The 21,696-nt window shown below is 66.4% G+C and overlaps 1 protein-coding gene across 1 annotated transcript; it reads left to right on the top strand.

Moving 5' to 3' along the window:
* Positions 1-1,670: 1,670 nt before the first annotated feature.
* CHRNA4 (cholinergic receptor nicotinic alpha 4 subunit) lies at positions 1,671-20,244 on the top strand. The gene is made up of 6 exons (XM_039479499.2): positions 1,671-5,522; positions 6,763-6,914; positions 9,553-9,597; positions 9,826-9,935; positions 13,244-14,618; positions 17,918-20,244. The coding sequence occupies exons 1-6, from the start codon at positions 5,447-5,449 to the stop codon at positions 18,041-18,043; spliced, it is 1,884 nt and encodes a 627-aa protein (XP_039335433.1). The 5' UTR covers positions 1,671-5,446; the 3' UTR covers positions 18,044-20,244.
* Positions 20,245-21,696: the final 1,452 nt, after the last annotated feature.

The raw sequence follows: 21,696 nt of genomic DNA, 5'->3' as shown, positions 1-21,696 counted from the left end.
GGAGCAGAGCTGGGGACAGGGAGCATAGCCGGGGGCAGGGAGCACAGCCGGGGGACAGGGAGCACATTCAGGGACAGAGAGCACATCTGGGGGCAGGGAGCACAGCCGGGGGCAGGGAGCACATCTGGGGGCAGGGAGCAGAGCCGGGGACAGGGAGCACAGCCGGGGGCAGGGAGCACAGCCAAGGGACAGGGAGCACAGCTGGGGACAGGGAGCACATTCGGGGACAGGGAGCAGAGCCGGGGACAGGGAGCACAGCCGGGGGCAGGGAGCACATCTGGGGGCAGGGAGCTGGGAGCACAGCCAGGAAAAGGGAGCACAGCTGGGGACAGGGAAAGATGGCCGGGCAGGGAGCACAGCCTCGTGGTGCATTGGGGAGCATCTGGGCTCAGGTGGGGCTCCAGGAGGCCTCTCTCATCCACAGGGGTACTCATGTCTGGGGAGGTGCAGGTGACCGGGGGGTGAGGTGGCACCGTTCACTCAAGTGGCCTCTTGGTTTTTCCCGCCTTGGAGGAACGGGGTGGGAGGGACACAGGCCAGACTCAGGTGTGCTCAGGCCTCACATGGGGTGCAAGCAACTTCGCCCTGCAGAGGGTTTTGGTCCTCAGCCCAGGCCCGACTCTCTGGGTAGCGACAGAGGAAATGGAGCAAGGGCCCTGGCAGGCCAGATGCACTTTGTCTCCAGGGGTCCCCGTGGCAGGACTGGCGGGGAGGTGTACTTGGGGGGCACCACGTGGTGAGCATGACCCCCCAGTCCAAGGGAGGAGGCCTTGCCAGACTCAGAGGCTACGGGACAGAGTCATTCCCAGCCCGTCCTGGTGGATGAGAGGGAAGTCAACATGGTGAGAGCCTCTGGGGCCCCAGCGTCTCTGCTCCCGCCTGACCTGAGCCCTTCTCAGTCCTCTCTGGGGCCATGACTCCCTGCAGACGTGGGCCCTCACTCCGGGGAGGGCTGAGGTTGCTGCTGGCGACAGGCTGGTCTGGGCCAGCCCTTCCTTCGCCCTTGGACGGGCATCTACCTATCCGTCCACGCGGCCACCATGGCCCAGGATCCTGCCTGCCAAGCCCAGACCTGTCCTCAAGGACTTGCTCTGTTGGCAAGTGGGGGGCAGAGGAGGCCAGCAGTGCGCAGACGCGTGACATTTGGTGTGAAGAGTGCCAGGAAGACAGTGGGGCAGAGCAGGTGTGGGGAGTGCTGGGCTTCCCCTTTCTCTCAGGGGTGGTGGGTGGGACAGAGTTTTCACAGAGCGGGGTAGGGATGGGCGAGGCCCAGCTAGAGGGGTGGAGGCCACAGTGGGGGTGGGTATGGGAGCACAGGCAGGGCCCCCTGTCCCGTGGGCTGAGCCCCCAGCTTGTCCCAGCACCTCAACCTGGGGCTGAAGTCCTCCGGCCTGCCTCGGCCACCTCCTGTGTGCCGCTCAGGTTCAGCGATGCCCCCACTGCTCTGCTCCCACCTTTACTGCAAATCCTTGGTTACTGTGGAAGTATCCTTGGGGTAGGTAGAGGGCAGTGAGGGAGGGAAGACATAGAAATCATCCCAGAGCTGTGCTCCCAAGGGAGCTGCTTTCCACCCTAGCCAGTGGCAGCCTGGAGTTGGTGGTGGTATCAGTGGGGGTGGGGGTGAGGTGGGGGTGGGACAGAGGTGGGGGCAGGGCTGGAGTTGGTGGTGACATCAGCGGGGATGAGGGCAGGGGCTGGCGTCTGTAAGGGCCTGGTTGTGCCCCCAACCCACCTGAAAGCCCCCTAGGGCAACTCAGGCCAAGGAAGACCCGTGCCCCCAAAGCTGGTCTCACTGGACTCCGCATCCGGGGTTTGTTTTCTTTAAAGCAGTAATTTCAGGAGCAGCAGAGGCAAGGGCCGGAGTGTGGAGTAAGAAGTTAATTCGGCCTCCGTGATTGCTGGGTTCCCACAGCCAGCGCTCTCCAGCGGGCGCAGGTGGGAGGGGAGGCTGCGAAAATTAATGAGTTAGACCCGATTAATCTCGCTGCATTAGCAAATCCAACGGGAGGCCTCGGGGTTGGACCGGCGTGTGTGAGTGTGCGCACTCGGCCGCAGGGCTGTGTCGCCAGAGCCCCGAGCATCCAGCTGACCCAGCCTGGCCCCTGGCTCAGGGACAGACAGGCCCGCTGGCTCTGGTCTGGGCTCTCTGGGAGAACTCACCTGCGGGAACCCACCAGGGCCAGCCACTGGCTGGAGAGCGCTTGACCCCGTGGAAGCCTGGGCCTGCTTTGTTACAAAATCGAAGTGACAGAAACAGCGGAGCTGGCTCGGCCTCCGAACATCTGCCAGGCTCCTGCGAGAGGCCCATGGCCTCTTTCCCTGCACCAGCTCGGGGAAGTTCCAGCCTCTGCCCCAGGCCAGGACACCAGGCTAAGCCCTGGCTGGGGTGGGGGACCCTGAGCCTCCACATCAGCCCTGGGCCAAGTGGCTCTGAGCTGACATTTCTTGGGGTACTTTGGGGATGCGTGCTTCAGAGCTGCCCAGCAATGGCTGTTGGAAGCCACAGATCTGGGGGCCCCATCCTGGACTGAACAGTCTCTGAGGGTGGGGTTCCAGAATCCTGAGTTTAAATAACCCTCCCTCCCCGTGCATGGCTGGGTGGACATCTGTGGTCCTCGGGGCCACCCTTCCACACGCCTCCTCCTCTAGGGAGGCTTCAGGGATTCACCCAGCTCACCACGTCCCTCCTCCTCTCTGACCCCAGATAACCTTCGGAGGAGGCTTCAATTTTCACAAGTCCAGGGAGGAACCGGGCGCTCAAGTGCAGGAGCAGGGGCGCCCTCTTCCCAAAGGAGTCTTTGGTTTGCCACGGGAGGGCGGGGCACAGCACCCCTCGGTGTGGAACGCACGAGGTGGGCATCACTTTACCAGCAGGAGATGAGCCCCATTTCAGCTGGCTGCCAGGTCGCAGAAACAATAACCCCGTTCCCAGGGACTCCAGCAGGGTCTGCAGCGTGGCTGGCCTCTCCACTGACAAAAGAATTCGGAATCGCTCTGCCACAGGCATTTGCTCTGTGAGGCCGAAGCAGGAGCTTTTCACCAAGGTGGGGCCTGAACCAGAGGGCAGAGGGTGCTCCACCCCCTTTGGGAACCACCGGCCTGGCCACCTCCCCATGCCCTTCCTGAGCAGGGAGCCTCCTAGGCTGTGCCAAAGGGGGTGGGGGTGGGGTTCTGTGAGTGAGTGAGAGGTGGCAGGCTGGCCTCCGGGGGCCTCAGAGGGGCTTTGTTCTTCTTCCCTCCCTGTTCGCCAGCTGCTTGCTCAGCCCAAATCTCCATCCGCTTGGAACCTTCTCGTTCCTGGCACAGAGCTGCCCATGGAGAGGCTTAGTGTAGACCAGAAGAATGAGGGGCTTGGGGAGAGCAAGGAGAGGGGTCCTTCCTTGGGGGGCTTCGGTCTGCCTAGGGAATAGGACCTCAGGAAACCACGGAGAGCTGATTCTGCAGACGGCTCGGAGGGAGAGCTGTCAGCACGGTGGGCGGTGGAGACCTGCGGCTCCAGGAAAGACTGCAGGAAGGTGGGCTTGGGTCTCCAGGAGGCTTTCCCCGTAAGGGCAACTCAGCCCAAGGCTGCATCTGAGGCCAGCGGGAGGCCAGGGTGCAGCCCCTACAGCCAGACGCCTGGGTTGGAATCCCACTACGGACTGTGTGAGCGTCGGCCTCTCTGCACGGTTGTCGTCTCTGGTAGAGCAGGGATAACTGAAGAGCCTGCCTCGGAGGGGACGTGGACGTGCGGGAGGTCCCTGCGTGCAGCTTACTTGGGCCAGAGCCTGGGAAGGACACAGAAGCAGGGCAGTGCCGTCGGACCGGCCAGTACGCAGAGGCTGTGTGTTCTCAAAGCGCTAATTGTAGGCACTGCCCGGAGTGGACATACAGCTCTGCCCGCCCCAGAGCACGTGCGTGGGTGTGTGAGGTGCCGGAGCTGAACCTGGAGCCGGGAGTGTGGGAGAGGTGGGCAGGAGCAGTGGCTGCTGGGAGAAGCTGGGGGAAGGAGGGGGAAGAAGGTGGCGGGTAGAGGCAGGGGAGATGGGGGGGCGATGGGAAGGGCAGGAGCTCTGGCGGCCCCAGACCTGCGCTGGGGTGGGGGTTGCTCCAGGGGAACTCCTGACAGACAGCCCCCTCCCCCGACCCGCAGCCCTGCAGCCTTGGAGGGAGGGTCACGGGCCCCCCCTGCCCCTTCTGCTCTGCCTTCCCTTACCGACGGAAGTCTCTGTTTTTCGGAGGGCTGAGTCCCAGCTGCGGAGCCTGAGGCTGGGCCAGGGGCGCGGCTGCGGGGATGGCCGCATCTGATGGTTCCGCAGAGCTGCGCCCTCTCCTCCTGCACCCAGATTCAGCCGCACAAGGCGCCCCTCCTCCAAAGCACCTGCTGCTCTGTGGGCGGCCACCTCGGCACCCACCTGGGGGCGGGTCTCCTCCCTGGGGGCCGTGCGCTGCCTCTGGGGCGCCCCGTATTGTTCAAGGCCAGTCCAGGGGCGCCTGGGGTTGGCTATCCACGCACCCAGCAGGAGACCCGGTTACTGCCCGAACCCACTGCCCCCATAGCGGAGGATGGGGCGTGACCTCATGGCCCACACAGTCCACAGGACTCGCAAGCCGCGCACGGGAGGGGAGGGGCGACAGGCTCTGACCCCAGGCGGGACCTCCAGGCAGTGAGAGGTGGCCTCGCAGGGGGCGGGGTCTTCCTCCCCAGAAGCGGGCGCAGGGCCTGGGCTTCCTCTGAACTCCTTGGGTCCCGGCGGAGGAACCGGGGCAGGCGGGGGCTGCGGGCGGACAAAGTGGGTGCCTTCCTGAGCTGCTCGCCGGGGAACGAGACCAGAGACGCGATTCTCAGACTGCAGACAGCGGCCCGGGCGATGGAGTTGCCCCGATGCGCGAGGGGAGCCCCTCCTGGCGCCCGGATCCCCCCGATGCGCGCCCCGCCTCGAGTCAGGCAGCGGCCGAGGCTGGAGATGTGGGGAGCGAGGCCAGGCCGGCTCCGGGACCCCCCAGGCGCACGCAGCGACCACGGGGTTCCCATCCCCGGCTCAGGCACGTCCGGAACCCCGGGAGGACGAGGAAACTTTACCCCCGCCCGGGGCGAGCGCAGCCTCCCTGTCCCCCGGGAGCGCGGTCCGTCCCCCCGCTCAATCTCCGCGTCCCCGGCTCCCTCCTCCTTCCTCCACCCTCCCTCCTCCCCTCCCTCCTCCCCCTCCTCCCCCATCCCCTGCTCCCCCTCCCAGCCGGCTGAGGCGGGCAGGGCCGGGCGGGGCCGCGCCACGGAGCCCACAGCCCTGCGCTCCCGGCCCCGCCGCCGCACCGCGCCCCGCGGGAGAAGCGAGCGAACCGGGCTCGGCGGCCGAAGCGGCCCGCGAGGCGCGGGGGGCATGAAGTTGGGCGCCCGAGGGCCTCGGAGCAGGGGCGCGGGGGAGCCGGGAGCCGCCCGCATCTAGAGCCGCGAGGTGCGTGCGCCATGGAGCTCGGGGGCCCGGGGGCGCCGCGGCTACTGCCGCCGCTGCTGCTGCTCCTGGGGGCCGTCCTCCTGCGCGGTAAGTTTCGGGGCGCCGCTTGGGCCCCCTTTCGTCCGCGTTCGGGTGGCTCGGGACCCCCGGAGCCGAGGCAAGGAGGCTCCTGACTGCGGTCCCCAGCCGCGGGTGCGCGCAGCGGGGCGGCCGCGAGGCTCCCCCATCCCCGGCGCACGGCCGCCCTTCCCCGCGGGCTGGGCCGGGCGAGGAAGGGGTTAACCGCCCGCGAACGCGGAGGGCCGGGAAAGGGGGTTTCCGTGGGGGCTGGGCGGGGGGATTCCACGGCTGTTTCGGGGTTGGACCCTCAAGCTCCGACTTGAGCCGAGGTGGAGCCCCCTTCGCCCTTCCCCCATCCAGGGCTACATTTCCCCAAAGACGCCGGCGCCCGCCTCCTCCGGTTTAGGGGGTCAGAGGGGAGGCCTCTGTCCTTGGCGGCCCCATCCACCTTTTCTACAGGAAGAAGAGGTCGGGGGTGGGGACTCTGGGCTGGGAGTCGGGGGTCCCCGGGGGCGTAGAACTGACCCCTCCCCGGGTCCTTTCTTCTGGCGCCAGCGGGACCCCGCCGCCCAGGACAGGTGGGGAGCGCCTCAGACCTGCGGCCGCGACCTAGAACTGAGATGGACCCTGGGGCTGTGCTCCTCCAGAGCTGCCCATCAAGGGCGTTCTGGGTCCGACCAGGAGCACAGGCAGGCTGGGGCGCGGCGGGGGCTGCATCTGAACGACACTCCTTGGTCATCAGGGGATGGATGAACCACAGGAGGTGCCGCAGGAAGCCGGGCTTTTGGGGGCCCGATTCTCCTTCCCCTTCCTTCCTCTCCCTGCCTGGCTGGCTCCGATGCCCTGTGATGCCCTGTGCCCCTTTCGAGCTGTCGTTACACCGCCCCCCCCAACCCCACTGACTTGCAGGCTGCTAGAGGCTCAGCCCCTCCCTGGAAGTCGGCATGGCAGGGGCCCGCACGGTGCTCGGCCCACCCACTGTCTGGTTTGGCGGTTCAGGCAAGGTGCTGGGAAGGCCTCCGTGGGCTGAGGGGTCTGGGAGGCTTCCCCGAGAGAATCTCAGTGACAACCGGGGTGGGAGAGAGGCCGAGGGAGGGCAGCGCATGCCACGCCGGCCACACTCACAGGTCCTGCGGTGGGAGGTGCTCACGTGAGGATCTGAAGAGTCGGGCATGGCCAGCAAGCCTGGCAGGGGGCTGGGGCAGCCTGGACAGCTCCCGGCTCCTTCCGGCCTGCACCTGAGCCCCTGGCCTGCCTCTCCCTGTAGCCAGCGGCCATGTGGAGACCCGGGCCCACGCGGAGGAGCGGCTCCTGAAGAAACTCTTCTCTGGTTACAACAAGTGGTCCCGGCCCGTGGCCAACATCTCGGACGTGGTGCTCGTCCGCTTCGGCCTGTCCATCGCTCAGCTCATCGATGTGGTAGGTGGGGGCGCAGCCCTCGCGCGCTGGGACTGAGGTCGCCCTGCAGAGGGCACCAGGGTCTGGGTGGGCAGAGGGGACACGGCCATTGACACTTCCCATGGTTGTGAGTGTCCGGCCTGGCCTGGGGCACCAGAATGGCAGCCGCCAGCTCTGCCCCCCCACCCCACCAGAGCCCCAGCCAGGCCCTGCCCATTCCTCCCCCTCGGCAGAAGCGCTCCATGTGGCCGGGTTCTCCGTACAGGGCCTCGGCCCTTCCGAAGCAAAGAACAGCAAAGGCCTCACTTGCCAGGACTCCAAGCTTGGGTCTGCTGCCGAGGGAGGAGCTGCTGGGTTTCGGGAGAATTTCCTCTTTGGGAGGCACCGTGCCCAGGCTGGTGCCGTGCGTGCTGGGTAACGTGGGGCCTGTGGCCCTGTGAAACGGGTGAGAGCTGCGCCACTCTCCCAGGCTGACTGGGCCACACCAGGGCCTTTGGGAGGTGTGGGGGGCTGCAGCCACATCCCTGCGGACAGGCTGCTCAGTGGTGGTATCCGCCTGTGCAGGGCCTCGAGTGGAGACTCCAGTCAGCCAGCCCCGTCCAGGGTGGGCCACCCAGACCCCTGCCCTCAGTGTCCTGGAACTGCCCCTGAGTGGCTCCTGTGGAGTGTCCCTGGCGGAGGCCCAGCCAGAAGACAATGAGGGCTGCACAGGCTTGGCAAGCCTGCTGGGGTTTGCAAACACGGCTACAAAGTGGTGGCTGGCGGAGGCGGCCGCCGGCAGCTGCCCAGGGCTCTGGGTCTGCCACCCCCCACCTGGCTGCCTACCTGAGCTCAGTGCTCAGTCCATGGCTCCCTAACCACCCCAGCGCCCCCAGTTGGCCCAGGAGACACTGAGGCCTGGAGCATACCCAGGACCAAGGCTCCCACAGCTTCCTGCCTCCCTCGCCACCGTGCAGCTGGCTAAGGACGTACACCAACACACACAGCTCCTGGGTGCTGGCCCAAGGCCAGGGGCCACGTGTGCGCAGAAGGGGCTGCCTTGTGTCTGGCCCACTGCCCGTCCCGCCAGGGCCTGGGGCCCACCTGTGCCCCTTTGCAGGCTCCTATCCTTGTTGTGGACACCATCACCGGAGTCCGTCCCGGAGGGGAGGGCTTGTGAGCTGCATGTGTGGGATCAGGCCCCGGGACTGGCTGCAGGGGAGGGTCTGGAAGCTGCGTCGCTTCCCACCAGCCTAGGCCAAGGCTGAGCGGTGGTGAAGCATATGGGGCTGACCTGTCCTCCAGCTTCAAGGGCACCAAGAGTGACGGCTACAAGGGGGCAGGGCACTGGGCAGGTAGCCAGGGCTGGCCCCAGGAAGCAGGTTCTGAGGACCCTGGAGCTTCCTGGTACACCAGCATGCAGTCCTGAGGGAACGTGGTCCTGAGATGAGGTCCTGAGGGGAGATGTGGTACTGAGGAGACGTGGTCCATGCACACATGGTCCTGAGGGGGCGTGGCCCTGAGGGGGCGTGGCCCTGAGGGATGTGGCCCTGTGGGGACGTGGTCCTGAGGGGATTGTGGCCCTGAGGAGACGTGGTCCTGTGGGGACATGGTCCTGTGTGGATGTGGTCTGTGGAAACCTGGTCCTGAGGGGATTGTGGCCCTGCGGGATGTGGCCCTGTGGGGACGTGGCCCTGAGGGAATGTGGTCTGTGGAGATGTGGTCTGTGGGAACATGGTCCTGAGGGGATTGTGGTCCTGTGGGGACGTGGTCCTGAGGGAATGTGGTCTGTGGGGATGTGGTCTGTGGGAACATGGTCCTGAGGGGATTGTGGCCCGATGCCCTATGGGGACACGGTATTGAGGGGACGTGGTCCTGTGGGGATGTGGAAGGAGGTGGGTGGGGTGGGCTGGAAGGGGCTGGGGCGAGTGGCCCAGCTGCACACAGTGACCTGGAGTGACCCCAGCTGGGGTCCCACCTGCTCAGGTCATGAGGCACAGTCCTGGAGGGGCCACCGTGGTCAGCAGTGGAACCCACTGATGTGCCGGGGCAGCCTTGCTGGCCGTGCGTGCCCATGTTGGGGGCCTTGCTGCAGAGGGGCTGCCCTGAGGCCTGGGAGGGAGCTAGGTGGCAGAAGGAGGCTCCCTGCGCCCGCCACACCTGTTGTAGCTAGAGAGCCTATGAGGCTGCCAACCTCCTCCCCAGTTTTCTGCTGGAGATGTTCACAGCCTTATCCCCACAGCCCTAGGTCCCCTCAGGGTCCCATCCTGGGCTCGGTGCACCCTTGTCCGGGGCGCTCACCCCTCCAGAGGTCGCCCGTCCCCCACCCTCGTCCAGGGCGCTCACCCCTCCAGAGGTCGCCCGTCCCCCACCCTCGTCCGGGGCGCTCACCCCTCCAGAGGTCGCCCGTCCCCCACCCTCGTCCAGGGCGCTCACCCCTCCAGAGGTCGCCCGTCCCCCACCCTTGTCCGGGGCGCTCACCCCTCCAGAGGTCGCCCGTCCCCCACCCTCGTCCAGGGCGCTCACCCCTCCAGAGGTCGCCCGTCCACCACCCTCGCCCTCACCCTGACCCTGTCCTTGTGCCGGTGCCTGTGGATGAGGAAACCCAGGGCTGGAGGAAGATGCCCCAGGGTGTCCCAGCGCTCAGGGGTCAATGGCCTCCTTCCTCTCTCTACTCCAGGACGAGAAGAACCAGATGATGACCACGAACGTGTGGGTGAAGCAGGTGAGTGGGAGGGTGCTGCCCCATCCTGGCCCTGCCCCCCACCCCGCCCCTCCCCCGCCCCTCCCCCTCTCCCCTCCCCCACACCTCTCCTCCTGCTGTCTGCTCCAGCCCTGCCCGTCATCCTGCTGCCCCGTCCTTGCCCTGCCCCACACCCCTGCTCCTCCCTCTCCCACATGACCCTCCCCTTCTCCCACACCCCTCCCCCTGCGGCCTCCCCGTCTGGTCCAGGAGTGGCATGACTACAAGCTGCGCTGGGACCCAGCCGACTACGAGAACGTCACCTCCGTCCGCATCCCCTCCGAGCTCATCTGGCGGCCAGACATCGTCCTCTATAACAAGTGAGCCCCCCCTCCGTGGGCAGGGGTGGCTGGGGCCCGCGGGGTCCTGGTGGGCGGGGGCGGCTGGGGTGGCTGGGGTCCGCTCCACCAAGGCCCATCCTGGCCCCTTGCCACCTGTGCCAGCCCCATCCATGCCAGCCAGGGTGGGCCCAGAAAAGAAGCAGGAGCAACGAAGTTGGAGGGTTGAGGAGGGGAGGGTCCCCCAGGCCGGCCAAGAGGCTGAGGGCGTCCCCAGGCCTCAGCACCGGAGCTTCAGAGCCTGAGGGCCTGCGTGTGGCTGTGGCACCGACGCACGACATCCCTGATGGCCCAGTCCTGAGGCCCGGGGCTGCCTCCTGACCCTGGCCGTCTTTGCCCGAACCCTTGATGGCTGCAGGAGAACCCTTTGGGCTGGAGTGCTTTTCACAATCAGACCCCATCCCTGGCTTTCAACAGTGCGGGTTGCAGGGTGCCCTGGAGAGGGGCGAGGAAGCCCCGATGGCTCCCATGCCAGCAGGATCTCTGCTTCCTCTGCACGCTCAAGCCCTGCCCGGGACGGTCGGCACGCCAGGTCCCCAGCAAACAAAGCCTCGGGCTGGGCCAAGCCTGTGTCTGGCTCCTGGGAGCCCAAGCTTAAGTCTGGTCACGGAAACGGATTTTCTGTGCCTGGAAGCCAGGGCAGCGTTGCCAGGGATTGGCCGTGGCAGACGCTGGCCTCCAGAGGCTGCTGTCCTCCGGCTTGTCCTTCCCGAGAACCCGTGCCAAGGGCCCTGCGCCCGGCAGCCGGTGTTCTCTGAGCTGAGTCCTCTGGGGACGGTCTCTGGTCACAGGCTCGGGGTCTGGGCGTGGTGGGGCCACGGCTCCCACAAACAAAGCTTATGGAAGCTCTTCCTCCTCTCCCGTCGCAGCCATCTGCCCACAGCCCCTTCCAGGCCCCAGGGCGCCCGCCTGACCTATAAACGCGGCTGTGTGATTAAGAACCACTGGGCTCCTTTTCCAACTCAATTGATCCCAGTAATGGCCATGGGAACGGCCTCCACACGTGAAAGGGGCTTCGGCGCTTTTCCCGGGCGCAGTGCGGGGGTGGTCAGTGGTGGGTGGGTGGCAGCCTTCCCTCAGGACAGGCTCCCTGCCCCTGCAAGCCACCCAGTGACCCGACTCCCGCACCACCAAGCCCCAGCACCGAATCCACCTCTCACTCACAAGGACATATTTCAGGGAGAAGAGGAAATGCCCGATAGGGTTGAGCCAGGCAGAGAAGCAGCTCTGGGGGCCTGTAGGCAGCACCCCGGGAATGCAGCCTCTCAGGACCACGGCCCCCACTGTGACCTCAAACCCCCAGGATCATAGATAGAGCCCCAGGACCACAGCGCCTCTGGAATACAGCTTCTTAGGACCACAGCCCCCCAAAGACTGCAGCCCCCACCAGGTTCACAGCTCCACAAGGACCACTTCCTCCAGGACCACAGCCCTTTAGGACTATAGCCCTCCAGGACCGCATTCCCCGCCAGGACCGCAGCCCTCCCCGGACCACCACAGTCCCTCAGGACCATAGCCCCAAGGATCACACCTCAGGAGAGTGGAGGCTGCTGCCACCCCGTGTCCTCCTGTGTCTCCTCCCCACCGTGGGCTGCAGGAGGTAGCGGGGTGACCCCAGCTTCTCTTCGGGGCTTTGGGGGCTTGTCACCGAGTCTCTCTCTGGACAGGACCTGGGGTTGTTTCTGGGGCGGCAGGCGGCAGCGGCTGGTGGCCGGCCAGGCTGCAGGGCAGGAGGCCCCGGCCCTTCTCTGGGCTTCGGCCGCCCCCAGCCGGGGCCCTGCTGTCCACTGGGGCTTCTCTAAGATCGGTCCTATGGGGCAGGAGCCCAGAACTCCCTGACCTGGACTGGGGTGGCGGTGGGGAGGACAGCAGGCCTCAGCCGGCCCGCCCTGTTCCCGAGCTCGGCCCTGACGTCCCCTGCAGGGTGTGTGCCGAGTGAGAAGGTTTGAATTTGTGCCCCAGAAGGTGGGGGGCATTGGTTGTTGGAGAGACGGCTGGGGGGGAGGAGGAAACGTGAGCCGGACCCCACCCAGACTGGAATAGGTGGCACAGCACCGCCCCAGCTGAGGGACTCTGGGCTCAGACCAGGCTGTGCAGCTGGGCCCTGGGGCACCGAGACGGAGGCAGTGGCTCCTGTGGTTGCCCTTCCTCCTCAGCGTGGCCAAGCGGCCACCAGATCGGGGGGCAGAAGCTCGAGACTGTGGGGGGACAGGTCTCCTCTGTGCCCTGGAGGGCAGAGCTCCAGCGGCGGCGGCTCCACCAACGGAGGGTCCCTGGTGGTTGGGAAAGGGTCGAGGTGCAGGCAGAGGTAGCTCGGGGAGCAGTGGCCAGCTCTGCCCGGGCACCTGCGGAGGCCCTGGCCTTTGCAAGCTGTCAGGAAATGGGGCAGAGGAAGGATGGGCAGGGGTCCAGGCGCTCAGCAGAGATGGAGCAGGGGTGGCTGGGTGGCCGCTCCCCGGGACACACCCTGGCCTGCTGCCCTCCGTAGGGCTGAGCTGGGGATGGAGAATCTAATGGGGCCTCATTGGCGGGGCCTTCTGTGGGGCCGGGGTGTCAGCTGCTGCCTCTGAAGGCTGGTTACCTCAGCCCCGAATGCACTCCTGTAGCGTGCCGCCCCCAGCCAGTGCTGTCTGTGAAACTGGGGCTGAGGCTGGGAGCTCTGCCTACCAGGAGAGGAGTGCCAGGTGCTCCAGACCCTGGCTCTGTGGCTCCGTCGTCCACCTGGGCCTGTGGACAGGACACCCATCTCCCCCAAGACAAAAGAGAGTCTGGAGCCAGTGGCTGAGACGTGGCCCTGTACCTGGGTGGTGCACATGCAGCCCCTTGGCAGCGCCCCGGGTGGCCCTGGGGTCCTCACGCTCACACGTGGGAGGTGGCCTCCAAGTCCTTGGGTTAATGGCAGAGGCAGGTGAGGAACTCACATGGTGGCCTGTGGTGCTGCTTGGAGGGGCAGGGGTGTGGGGACACCATGTGTCCCAGGGGGAGGTGCTGGGAGACGAGCCCCGTCCCTGCTCTGCTGGTGGTGAAGAATCAGCAGCAGCGGTGATGCCCTGCCGTGTGTCAGGCGCCCGTAGGTCCCTTCCTGTTCTTCAAACCATGTGCTGCCCCCAGCTCAGGGATGCCAAGCCAAGGCGCGTGAGTGAAGAGATGGGCAGGGTACCCGGGCAAGGCCGCCGGCCTTTCTCTGCCCCTGTGACGCGAGAACACCTCTGTGTGCGGGCGCGGGGTCCCGGCGCCGAGGCGGCGTGGGCGTGGACGCGGTCTCACTCCTTCACGCTCTCCCTGCCCAGTGCCGACGGGGACTTTGCCGTGACCCACCTGACCAAGGCCCACCTGTTCCACGACGGGCGCGTGCAGTGGACGCCGCCGGCCATCTACAAGAGCTCCTGCAGCATCGACGTCACCTTCTTCCCCTTCGACCAGCAGAACTGCACCATGAAGTTCGGCTCCTGGACGTACGACAAGGCCAAGATCGACCTGGTGAGCATGCAGAGCCGCGTGGACCAACTGGACTTCTGGGAGAGCGGCGAGTGGGTGATCGTGGACGCCGTGGGCACCTACAACACCAGGAAGTACGAGTGCTGCGCCGAGGTCTACCCCGACATCACCTACGCCTTCGTGATCCGGCGGCTGCCGCTCTTCTACACCGTGAACCTCATCATCCCCTGCCTGCTCATCTCCTGCCTCACCGTGCTGGTCTTCTACCTGCCCTCCGAGTGCGGCGAGAAGGTCACGCTGTGCATCTCCGTGCTGCTGTCGCTCACCGTCTTCCTGCTGCTCATCACCGAGATCATCCCGTCCACCTCGCTGGTCATCCCGCTCATCGGCGAGTACCTGCTCTTCACCATGATCTTCGTCACCCTGTCCATCGTCATCACCGTCTTCGTGCTCAACGTGCACCACCGCTCGCCGCGCACGCACACCATGCCCGCCTGGGTGCGCAGGGTCTTCCTGGACGTCGTGCCGCGCCTGCTGCTCATGAAGCGGCCGTCCGTGGTCAAGGACAACTGCCGACGGCTCATTGAATCCATGCACAAGATGGCCGGCGCCCCGCGGTTCTGGCCGGGACCCGAGGGGGAGCCCCCCGTCACGAGCGGCACCCGCAGCCGGCACCCGCCCTCGCCGTCCTTCTGCGTGCCCCTGGATGCGCCGGCTGATCCCGGGCATGCCTGCAAGTCGCCCTCCGACCCCCTCCCCGCTCTGCAGCCCCCAGAGGCCGAGAAGGCCGACCCCCACCCCTCACCTGGACCCTGCCGCTCACCCCACAGCACCTCGGCCCCGGGGCTGGCCAAAGCCAGGTCCCTCAGCGTCCAGCATGTGTCCAGCCCCGGCGAGGCGGCGGAGGGCGTCCTGCGGTGCCGGTCTCGGAGCATCCAGTACTGCGCCCCCCGAGATGACGCCGCCCCCGAGGCGGACGGCCAGGCTATTGGCGCCCTGGCCTCTTCCAAGGCTCACTCGGCGGAGCTCCCACCTCCAGACCACGCCTCTCCCTGCAAATGCACGTGCAGGAAGGAGCCGCCTTCCACGTCCCCGAGCTCTACGCTCAAGGCCCACAGCACCAAAGCGCTGCCCCGGCATCTGCCCCTGTCGCCAGCCCTGACCCGGGCAGTAGAGGGCGTCCAGTACATCGCGGACCACCTGAAGGCCGAAGACACAGACTTCTCGGTAAGTCCCGCCCGTGGCTGTGCTGGGCGCCTCTGGCCCTGACGCCCTCTGCTCCTGGTGAATAAGCAGGAGCTGGGCCCAGGCCTCAGGCAGCTCCGCCTTGGGGCGTACGGCATGGCCCCGAAGCCTGCTGCGTGGCCGTGGGTCCCAGGCTGAGCGTGGCAGGTGGCCCTGAGTGGCTGCAGAGGGTGGATCCCGGGTCCCCCGCCGGCTTTGGGACACAGAGGCCTTGGCAGACGGCAGGGTGAGGGGCCGCAGGCACGGTCCTTCCGGCACGGTCCTTCCCGCACGGCACAGGGGCCCACCGGGAACTCCTGCCCAGCGACGCCCGTGTCCCCAGAATGCAGGGAGGCGCCACCAAGGCACTTTCCCCAGGGCACACCTGTGCCTGCCCCGTGGGCCTCCCTGGAGCCCCTCTGTACCTGGGATCTGGACACAGGGGGCCCAGAGAAGATGGGATGGGATGGGCTGGGGGCAGGAGAGAAGGATTCTGCTTGGGGGCACAGCCCAAGCCCATCGGCCCAAGAGGCCAGCTGGGGACGGGTAGGGGAGCCGTGGGCTGGGGGCAGAGCACCGGCTGCTGCTCAGACCCTCAGGGCCCCGGGCCGGCCCAGCTGCCCTCGCCCTCACGCCCCAGGCAGCGCCCACACAGGGGCTCCAGGAGCCATGGTTTCCGCCAAGTGGCTGCCGCGCCGGTGTGCCTGTGGCTCCACACCCTCCGACCCGTTCCACGCAGGAGAGGCTGTGCTGAGCCAGCTTTGCCTGACCCCAGCAGCAGACGGCCTCCCTGTTCCCTTCTGCAGACATTGCTGCCTGGCGCGGGGGGCGGCCTGGGGGCCAGGGCCCACAGACGGGACAGCGGGTGACGCGCGGAGGTAGCCGGGCGTCTCGGCCTCGGCCGCCAGCCCGTGATGGTCACAGCGGCCACTCCATGTCCGGCCTGTCTACCTGCCCTCACTGGCATCTCCGGGCTGTTGTCCTGGTGCCAGGCCTGGCATCCTCAGTGGCCGCCTCCCTCTGAAGGGTCACCTCCGCCACGGCCCTGGGGTGCCATCCTCGATGTTTTAATCGGATGTGTCTGGTGCCTGCCCCCCATAGCCGAGCACGCCCCAAAGCGAGGCGCGTGCCCCACACCCCTGAGAAGTGAGGGAGTCTCTTGCCCCACACAGCCACCCCATGAATCCCAAGAAGCTGCGAAGCCACCTGCAGGTTCCAGAACGCTCTGCGGTTGTGAGAGCAGCCTGGAGAAGCGTGAGGACGGTGCTTTGCTCCCAGCTCTTGCAGCGAGAGCAGCTGCCTCCGTGCCGCCGTGGGGTCGGGTTGATCAAAGCCGCCCTGAAGCCGGCAGTGGGTCTGAGCCGGCGGTCGGCGGGGCCTGGGCCCCTCCAGCTGCCTTCTCCGGCCGATGGCTGCCGCGGCCTGACCTGGTTCTGGGCTTCTGGGGGAGTGGAGCTGACCTCACAGGAGCCGGCCTCGGGGACAAAGGGATGGCTTTGGTCTGCGGCTGCGTTTCATCCTCAGGCGGATGGACGGCGGCGGGCAGAGCGAGGGAACTAAAGACGCCTGGGAAGGAGCGAGCGGGCGGGCGGCCGCGTCCCAACTCCCCGGAGCCAAAGCCTGGGGCAGGGTTTTATTTATAAGTGACCCCATTTGCCTTCAGGCTTCCTGTAAATAAATACGGCCATTTCGGTTCAGTTTACATGATCAGGACACCCGGGGTTGCTGTGGAAAATCAGAGCAGACACCCCCGAAGCAGGAGGCGGCACTATCCCCACAGCGGCCCGGGCGCTCGTGGGCACTCCCCCTCCCACATCTCGTCATCCACAGGCCTGGGACCCACGACCCCCTCGTGGCCTGGCCCAGAGGCAGCTCGTCAGCCAGAGGTCGGCTCCAGTCCTTCCACACAATGGAGCCAGGGGCACGGGACGGGGGAGCCGGGGGCGCGGGACGGGGTACCAGGGACAGGGCAGTGGCCAGCGGCGTGAGTGCCTCGGGCTGCCCACAGCGGCTGCCTCGCGAGTGGCTTCCCGACTCCAGGCCTGACCAGGCCACGGCCTCCACCTGCCCGAGGCCTCTGCCCCTGGGGGTCACCCAGGGTGGGGCCCCCCTGCATCAACCCCAAGACTGTGGGTTAGACGCGGGCCTGGAGCCGGGCGGCCTGTGCCGGGACTTGCTGTCCCTCTTCAGCTGTGTGACCGCAGCCAGCCCTGACCGCTGTGCGCCTCTGTGTGAACACGGGACAGGCCAGGAAGGCTGGTGTGGGAGGCCACAGATGGTGGCGGCTCTGCAGGCTCCGTGTGCTGCCCCCGTCCACCCTCTGGCCCCGGGTCTCCCCACCGCTGCGGAGCCATCAGCCGCAAAGCAGCCCCGCCTGGGCCTCCGTGTGCACGGTCAGGCCCAATTATCCAGGAACCCGTAGGCTCCTGGTCTCTCCTGCTCAGCCAGGCTGTGCTCCCACCGGGCCCCATTTCCCATCGGCAAAACGGGGAGGGGACTGGGCCTCTGTGGTGCCCCTCCCAGCGCCGGTGAGCTGAGAGAAGGCTCCTCACAGGGTGTCTGAGCCCCCTTCCCCCGTGTCCCCCCAGCCAGGCCACCTGCCAAGAGGTGGGAGCACGCAGGGCATGGTGGGGATCTGTCTCCGCACAGGGGTCTGCCCAGCCAGAGTCCCCAGGGTTCCCAGGTCACCCCGTCCTAGCCTGCACTGTAGTGATGCTGCACCGCGGAGCGCTGGCTGGCTCTCCACGCACCCCGATTCCCCTGCGGTGCAGGTGTGCGGGGGGTGCCCGGGCAGCCTCTCCACGCACCCCGATTCCCCTGCGGTGCAGGTGTGCGGGGGGTGCCCGGGCAGCCTCTCCACGCACCCCGATTCCCCTGCGGTGCAGGTGTGCGGGGGGTGCCCGGGCAGCGTCTCCACGCACCCCGATTCCCCTGCGGTGCAGGTGTGCGGGGGGTGCCCGGGCAGCCTCTCCACGCACCCCGATTCCCCTGCGGTGCAGGTGTGCGGGGGGTGCCCGGGCAGCCTCTCCACGCACCCCGATTCCCCTGCGGTGCAGGTGTGCGGGGGGTGCCCGGGCAGCGTCTCCACGCACCCCGATTCCCCTGCGGTGCAGGTGTGCGGGGGGTGCCCGGGCAGCCTCTCCACGGACCCCGATTTCCCCGTGGTGCAGGTGTGTGGGGTTCCCAGGCTGCCTCGGCTGCCTCAGGTGGAAGGTGGGAGGGGAGGACCCCCGGTGGTGCCGGGGTCCTGAGACTGCCCCGTGGCAGCCGGGCCTGCCGCATTGACGCGTATGTGCTTGCAGGTGAAGGAGGACTGGAAGTACGTGGCCATGGTGATCGACCGCATCTTCCTCTGGATGTTCATCATCGTCTGCCTGCTGGGGACTGTGGGCCTCTTCCTGCCACCCTGGCTGGCCGGCATGATCTAGGCAGGCAGGGGCTTGTGCGGCCTGGGCCTGTGGCTTAGGGTCGGCGGCCATGTGGCCGGCCCAGGGCCGTGCTGGCTCCTCCCGGGACTCTGCGGGGCCGGACGTTCGCGAGATTGTCCCTCCTATGGTGTCTGCTATAAGAAGGCCGTGGACAGACGCAGCCTCTGGGGAGACCGAGTGTGGGCTGCTTCCAGTCTGTGTGGCCCCAGGAGGCAGCAGCCTGAAGTGTTGGTGGGGTCAGCATCTCCTCCCTGCAGGACTCGGGCCAAGTCCAGTTCAAGAGTCTCCTGAGCGCCCCTGCGGATGGAACTCACTATCCCCGGGCTCTCAGGAGACCCACCGACCGTCCTGACTGCCCCAAGGGACCCTCTTCAGCCCTGTCTTCTGGAGGCCTAAGGGCATCGCCTGCCTACCGTGTCCTGCGCCTGTGTGACCCAAGCCTGTCCCCCAGGGCCCTTGAGCCTCTCTGGTCCCACAAGGGTGAGCCAGTGGCGCTCCGGTCTCCTTTGCTAGGAGTGGGTCCGGGCAGGGACTGTGTTCTGCTGTGTTTTGGGTCAGTTAGTGAGAACCCAAGTCTTGTGCCCGAGGAGCCTTGGAGAACAGGATTTTGTGGAGCTGGTCCCGCTGGGGGAAATGGACGGCAGGGCTCTGAGGAGACAGGAACGCCCAACCCCAGAGAGTCCTGAGACCTGGGCTCCGCCTTCCAGCCTGGGGCCGGGCTTGGTGGCAGGTGTCCTGGGCTCCACGGAACCTCGTGGCTCCCAGCCCCGTGGGAACTTGTGTGCTCTGATTTCCCTGGGCTGAAAGGGTCCCCAGTGGAGTCCAGACCCGGGCTCTGGTTCCCTGGGGACCCCGAGGGTTTCCGCCTGGGTCCACAGCCCGGGAGATCCGCCCTGGGCTCCAGGTTCGGGAAGGACTCCCTGTCACAGTAGCTGTGGGGAGCTGGTGGGGGAATCCCTGGGGACCTCCACCCGCGAGGTGCCAGGACCCGTGGAGCAGGAAGCCCCTGGGAAACCTTGTGGGGCTTCCAGACAGGCCTGTGCCCTCTGTCCTGGCACGGTGGGCAGAGCTAAGGCCATGCCCAGAGGTGGGGAAGGCCTGAGGTGCTTCCAGCCGTGACCCTGTAGCCTTGCAGTGCACCCCCTAAGGATGGCATGCCGCAGCCCCCCGTGTCCCCAGGTGCCCTGGGAAAATGCACTTCCCCTGAGGGTGGGCACAGGCTGCCCCACCCCACTGTGATCCCAAGGACCCAGAGGGGTAGGGCCAGGACAGCGTGTCCCCTGCCCAAGAGTGGCATTGGTTCGGGAGGAGGGCAGTCAGAGGAAGCCTCCCGCTGAGTGGTCCAGATTCCGCCACCTCGGACCCCATCCACCTGGGTGGGACTGCAGTCGGGGCCTGTGTCCTGCTGCATCTCCTCCGTCTGTCCCCAGCTGAGCTCTCCTGGGGCAGGGCCTTGTCAGGAGGTGCCTAAGAACAGAATAAATAATTCAGTGAGGCCTGGAGCTCAGCATGCCGAGTGCCCAGGAAATGCCGCCACGTCCCCGCGGGCAGTGACGTGCATGGGGAGGAGACTGGGGCCCATACTGCCCACATCTGCCTCTGCACTGCAGCTGGTCACCCCCACCCCCGGGCACCTGTGACCGGGCGCCTGAGTCTGGGGTTCTTGTGCCAGGAGTGGGACGCAGAGATCCTCATGCTGAGTCCTGGGCATCCCCAGCCCCCCGGCCCCTCCTGGGTTCCCCCTGCATTCAGGGCCCCCATCTGCCAAGCTCTGACTCCGCCATCAGGCCCTGCTGCCCCTCGGCCAGAGCTCCCAGGGTGCAGGGAGACCCCAGGAGAGGGAGGTCATCCAGGGGCCTTGGAAGCTGGCAGTAGACACAGGTCTCCGAGGAGGGAGGGGACGCAGATTCGGATGTAAGAAGCCCAATCCGCGTTGCATGAGGGGATCCAGCTGCCAGATGTGTGGGCAGCTGCGGGGAATGGCCCTGGGGTGCAGGGCCTAGCTGCGGATGCTCTTTTCTGGGTCAGGGTGACTTCGGAGTGGCTGTGACGCTTCTGCCGGGGGCCCTCCTGCTGGGGGTGGCACTTGCGTGGGGGAAGACCCGTTTCCCTTTATTCTTTTTTTCTGAGGCTTAAAAAAAAAAAAAAAAGACAGAAAAGAAATCCAAATAAAGCACCATGTTCCCACCATGGCAAATCAACGTCGACAATGTTGCTGTATTTGCTTCCAGTGGTGTTTTTAAAATTAAGGTAAAATTTACATATGGCGAGATGCATGCTCTTCCGCGGAGACCCCAGCCCTTCCTGCCGGCGTCCCCTCCCCGTCTGTGGCTCTGACTTAAGCACAGCGATGGGCCTCCGGCTCCTGACCTTCAAGGAGGCGGAACGCTGCTTCCGAGCGTGTGACGTCTGGCTTCGTCATCGTGTGACCTGGAGCTCCATCCCTGGTGTCGTGTGTGTCGAAGCTCATTGCTCTTTGTTTCTTTGTTCTGTCTGAATAAACTGAGGCAGTGTGTCCAGCACCTGTCAGTGTTAGTGGACTCTGTTCCCAGCTGTCAGATGAGGAGCGGGGGTGCCCGTGTGTGTCTAGGTGCAGATCTGTGTGGGCGGATGGTCTCTCGCTCTGTCTGTTTTGTGTGTGTCTTTATTTTCTGCATGTGTTAATGTTTTGACATCTTTCAGACCCAAGACTTCTCCTCCTAGGGCCAGTGCGCTCCCAGGGTGGAAAGCTGGGTCCCCCGGCTCCCCATCAAAGTCTCCCGCTAAGCCATCATGTCCCCGCCCTACGCAAGCCAGGACCAGGCAGGAGGGTGCAATATGGCAGCTCAGAGCCTGCGGGCTGTTCACGCTGCCTGTTCTGTCTGTCCCAGGGGGAGCCCCAGCGAAGGCCCCAGGGCACGGCTCTCCAGCCCCTCCTCCCTCCCGACGGGCCTGGAGCTTTCGGGTGGGCCTGCCTGGAGTGTCAGGGCCCCTCCTTTTGGGAGGCACGATAATCTCTCAATGGCAGTTGTCCGTCACTCCATCTCCCGTGTAAGTCGGGGCGGGCCCAGGACACTCAAGGGCATGCGGCCGCCGCAGGGCTGCTGGCTAGCAGGTGTCTCCGGGGCAGAGGTGGTTCCAGGCTTCTAACGTGACTGTGCCCTTCCACCTTTGCCCCAGAAACGCTGGGTCAGGCCGCAGCGGCCCCACCGCTGACCACGTGGCCGCAGAGCCCAGACGCCGGCCCCAGGCATTGGCAGGGAGTGCCTGGAAGCCGCTCACGGTGTGCGCACAGACCTGGATGAATAGAGGGCCGGGTCAGATGTGTTCTGTGCATTTGTATTCAGTCTCTTCCACTCAATCTGCGGGGAAGGCTGGGCGCAGACCACACGTCTGACAGTGGCATTGTCAGGGGTTGGCAGTGGGCTTGAGGCGATAATGCCAACCCTTCCACGTGACTGTGCCATTTCCACGCCCACCGTCTGCAGACCGGCACTCCCGCCGCGCTAATCCTGGCTGACATTTCCCGGCCCTTGCCTGCCTTGCGGGGTCATGTACACAGCGTGTGTAGGACTCCTCCGTGGCATGACAAGGCATTCTTCCACAGACGGAATATGCGTGTACAGCCAGCAGCGGAAGCCCCGCCCAGGTCACCCACCGCCTCCGCCTGGCCC

The sequence above is a fragment of the Saimiri boliviensis genome, chromosome 9 (genome assembly GCF_048565385.1).
Source record: "Saimiri boliviensis isolate mSaiBol1 chromosome 9, mSaiBol1.pri, whole genome shotgun sequence".
NCBI lineage: Eukaryota > Metazoa > Chordata > Mammalia > Primates > Cebidae > Saimiri > Saimiri boliviensis.
This window is presented reverse-complemented; position numbering and strand designations above follow the sequence as displayed.

What these genes read in the sequence shown, in the direction of transcription:
- CHRNA4 (XM_039479499.2), top strand. Translation starts at nt 5,447, where the DNA reads ATGGAGCTCGGGGGCCCGGGGGCGCCGCGGCTACTGCCGCCGCTGCTG. An exon ending in GACATCGTCCTCTATAACAA is followed by an intron (nt 9,936 to 13,243) that starts GTGAGCCCCCCC and finishes CTCCCTGCCCAG; the next exon opens with TGCCGACGGGGACTTTGCCG. An exon ending in CCGAAGACACAGACTTCTCG is followed by an intron (nt 14,619 to 17,917) that starts GTAAGTCCCGCC and finishes ATGTGCTTGCAG; the next exon opens with GTGAAGGAGGACTGGAAGTA.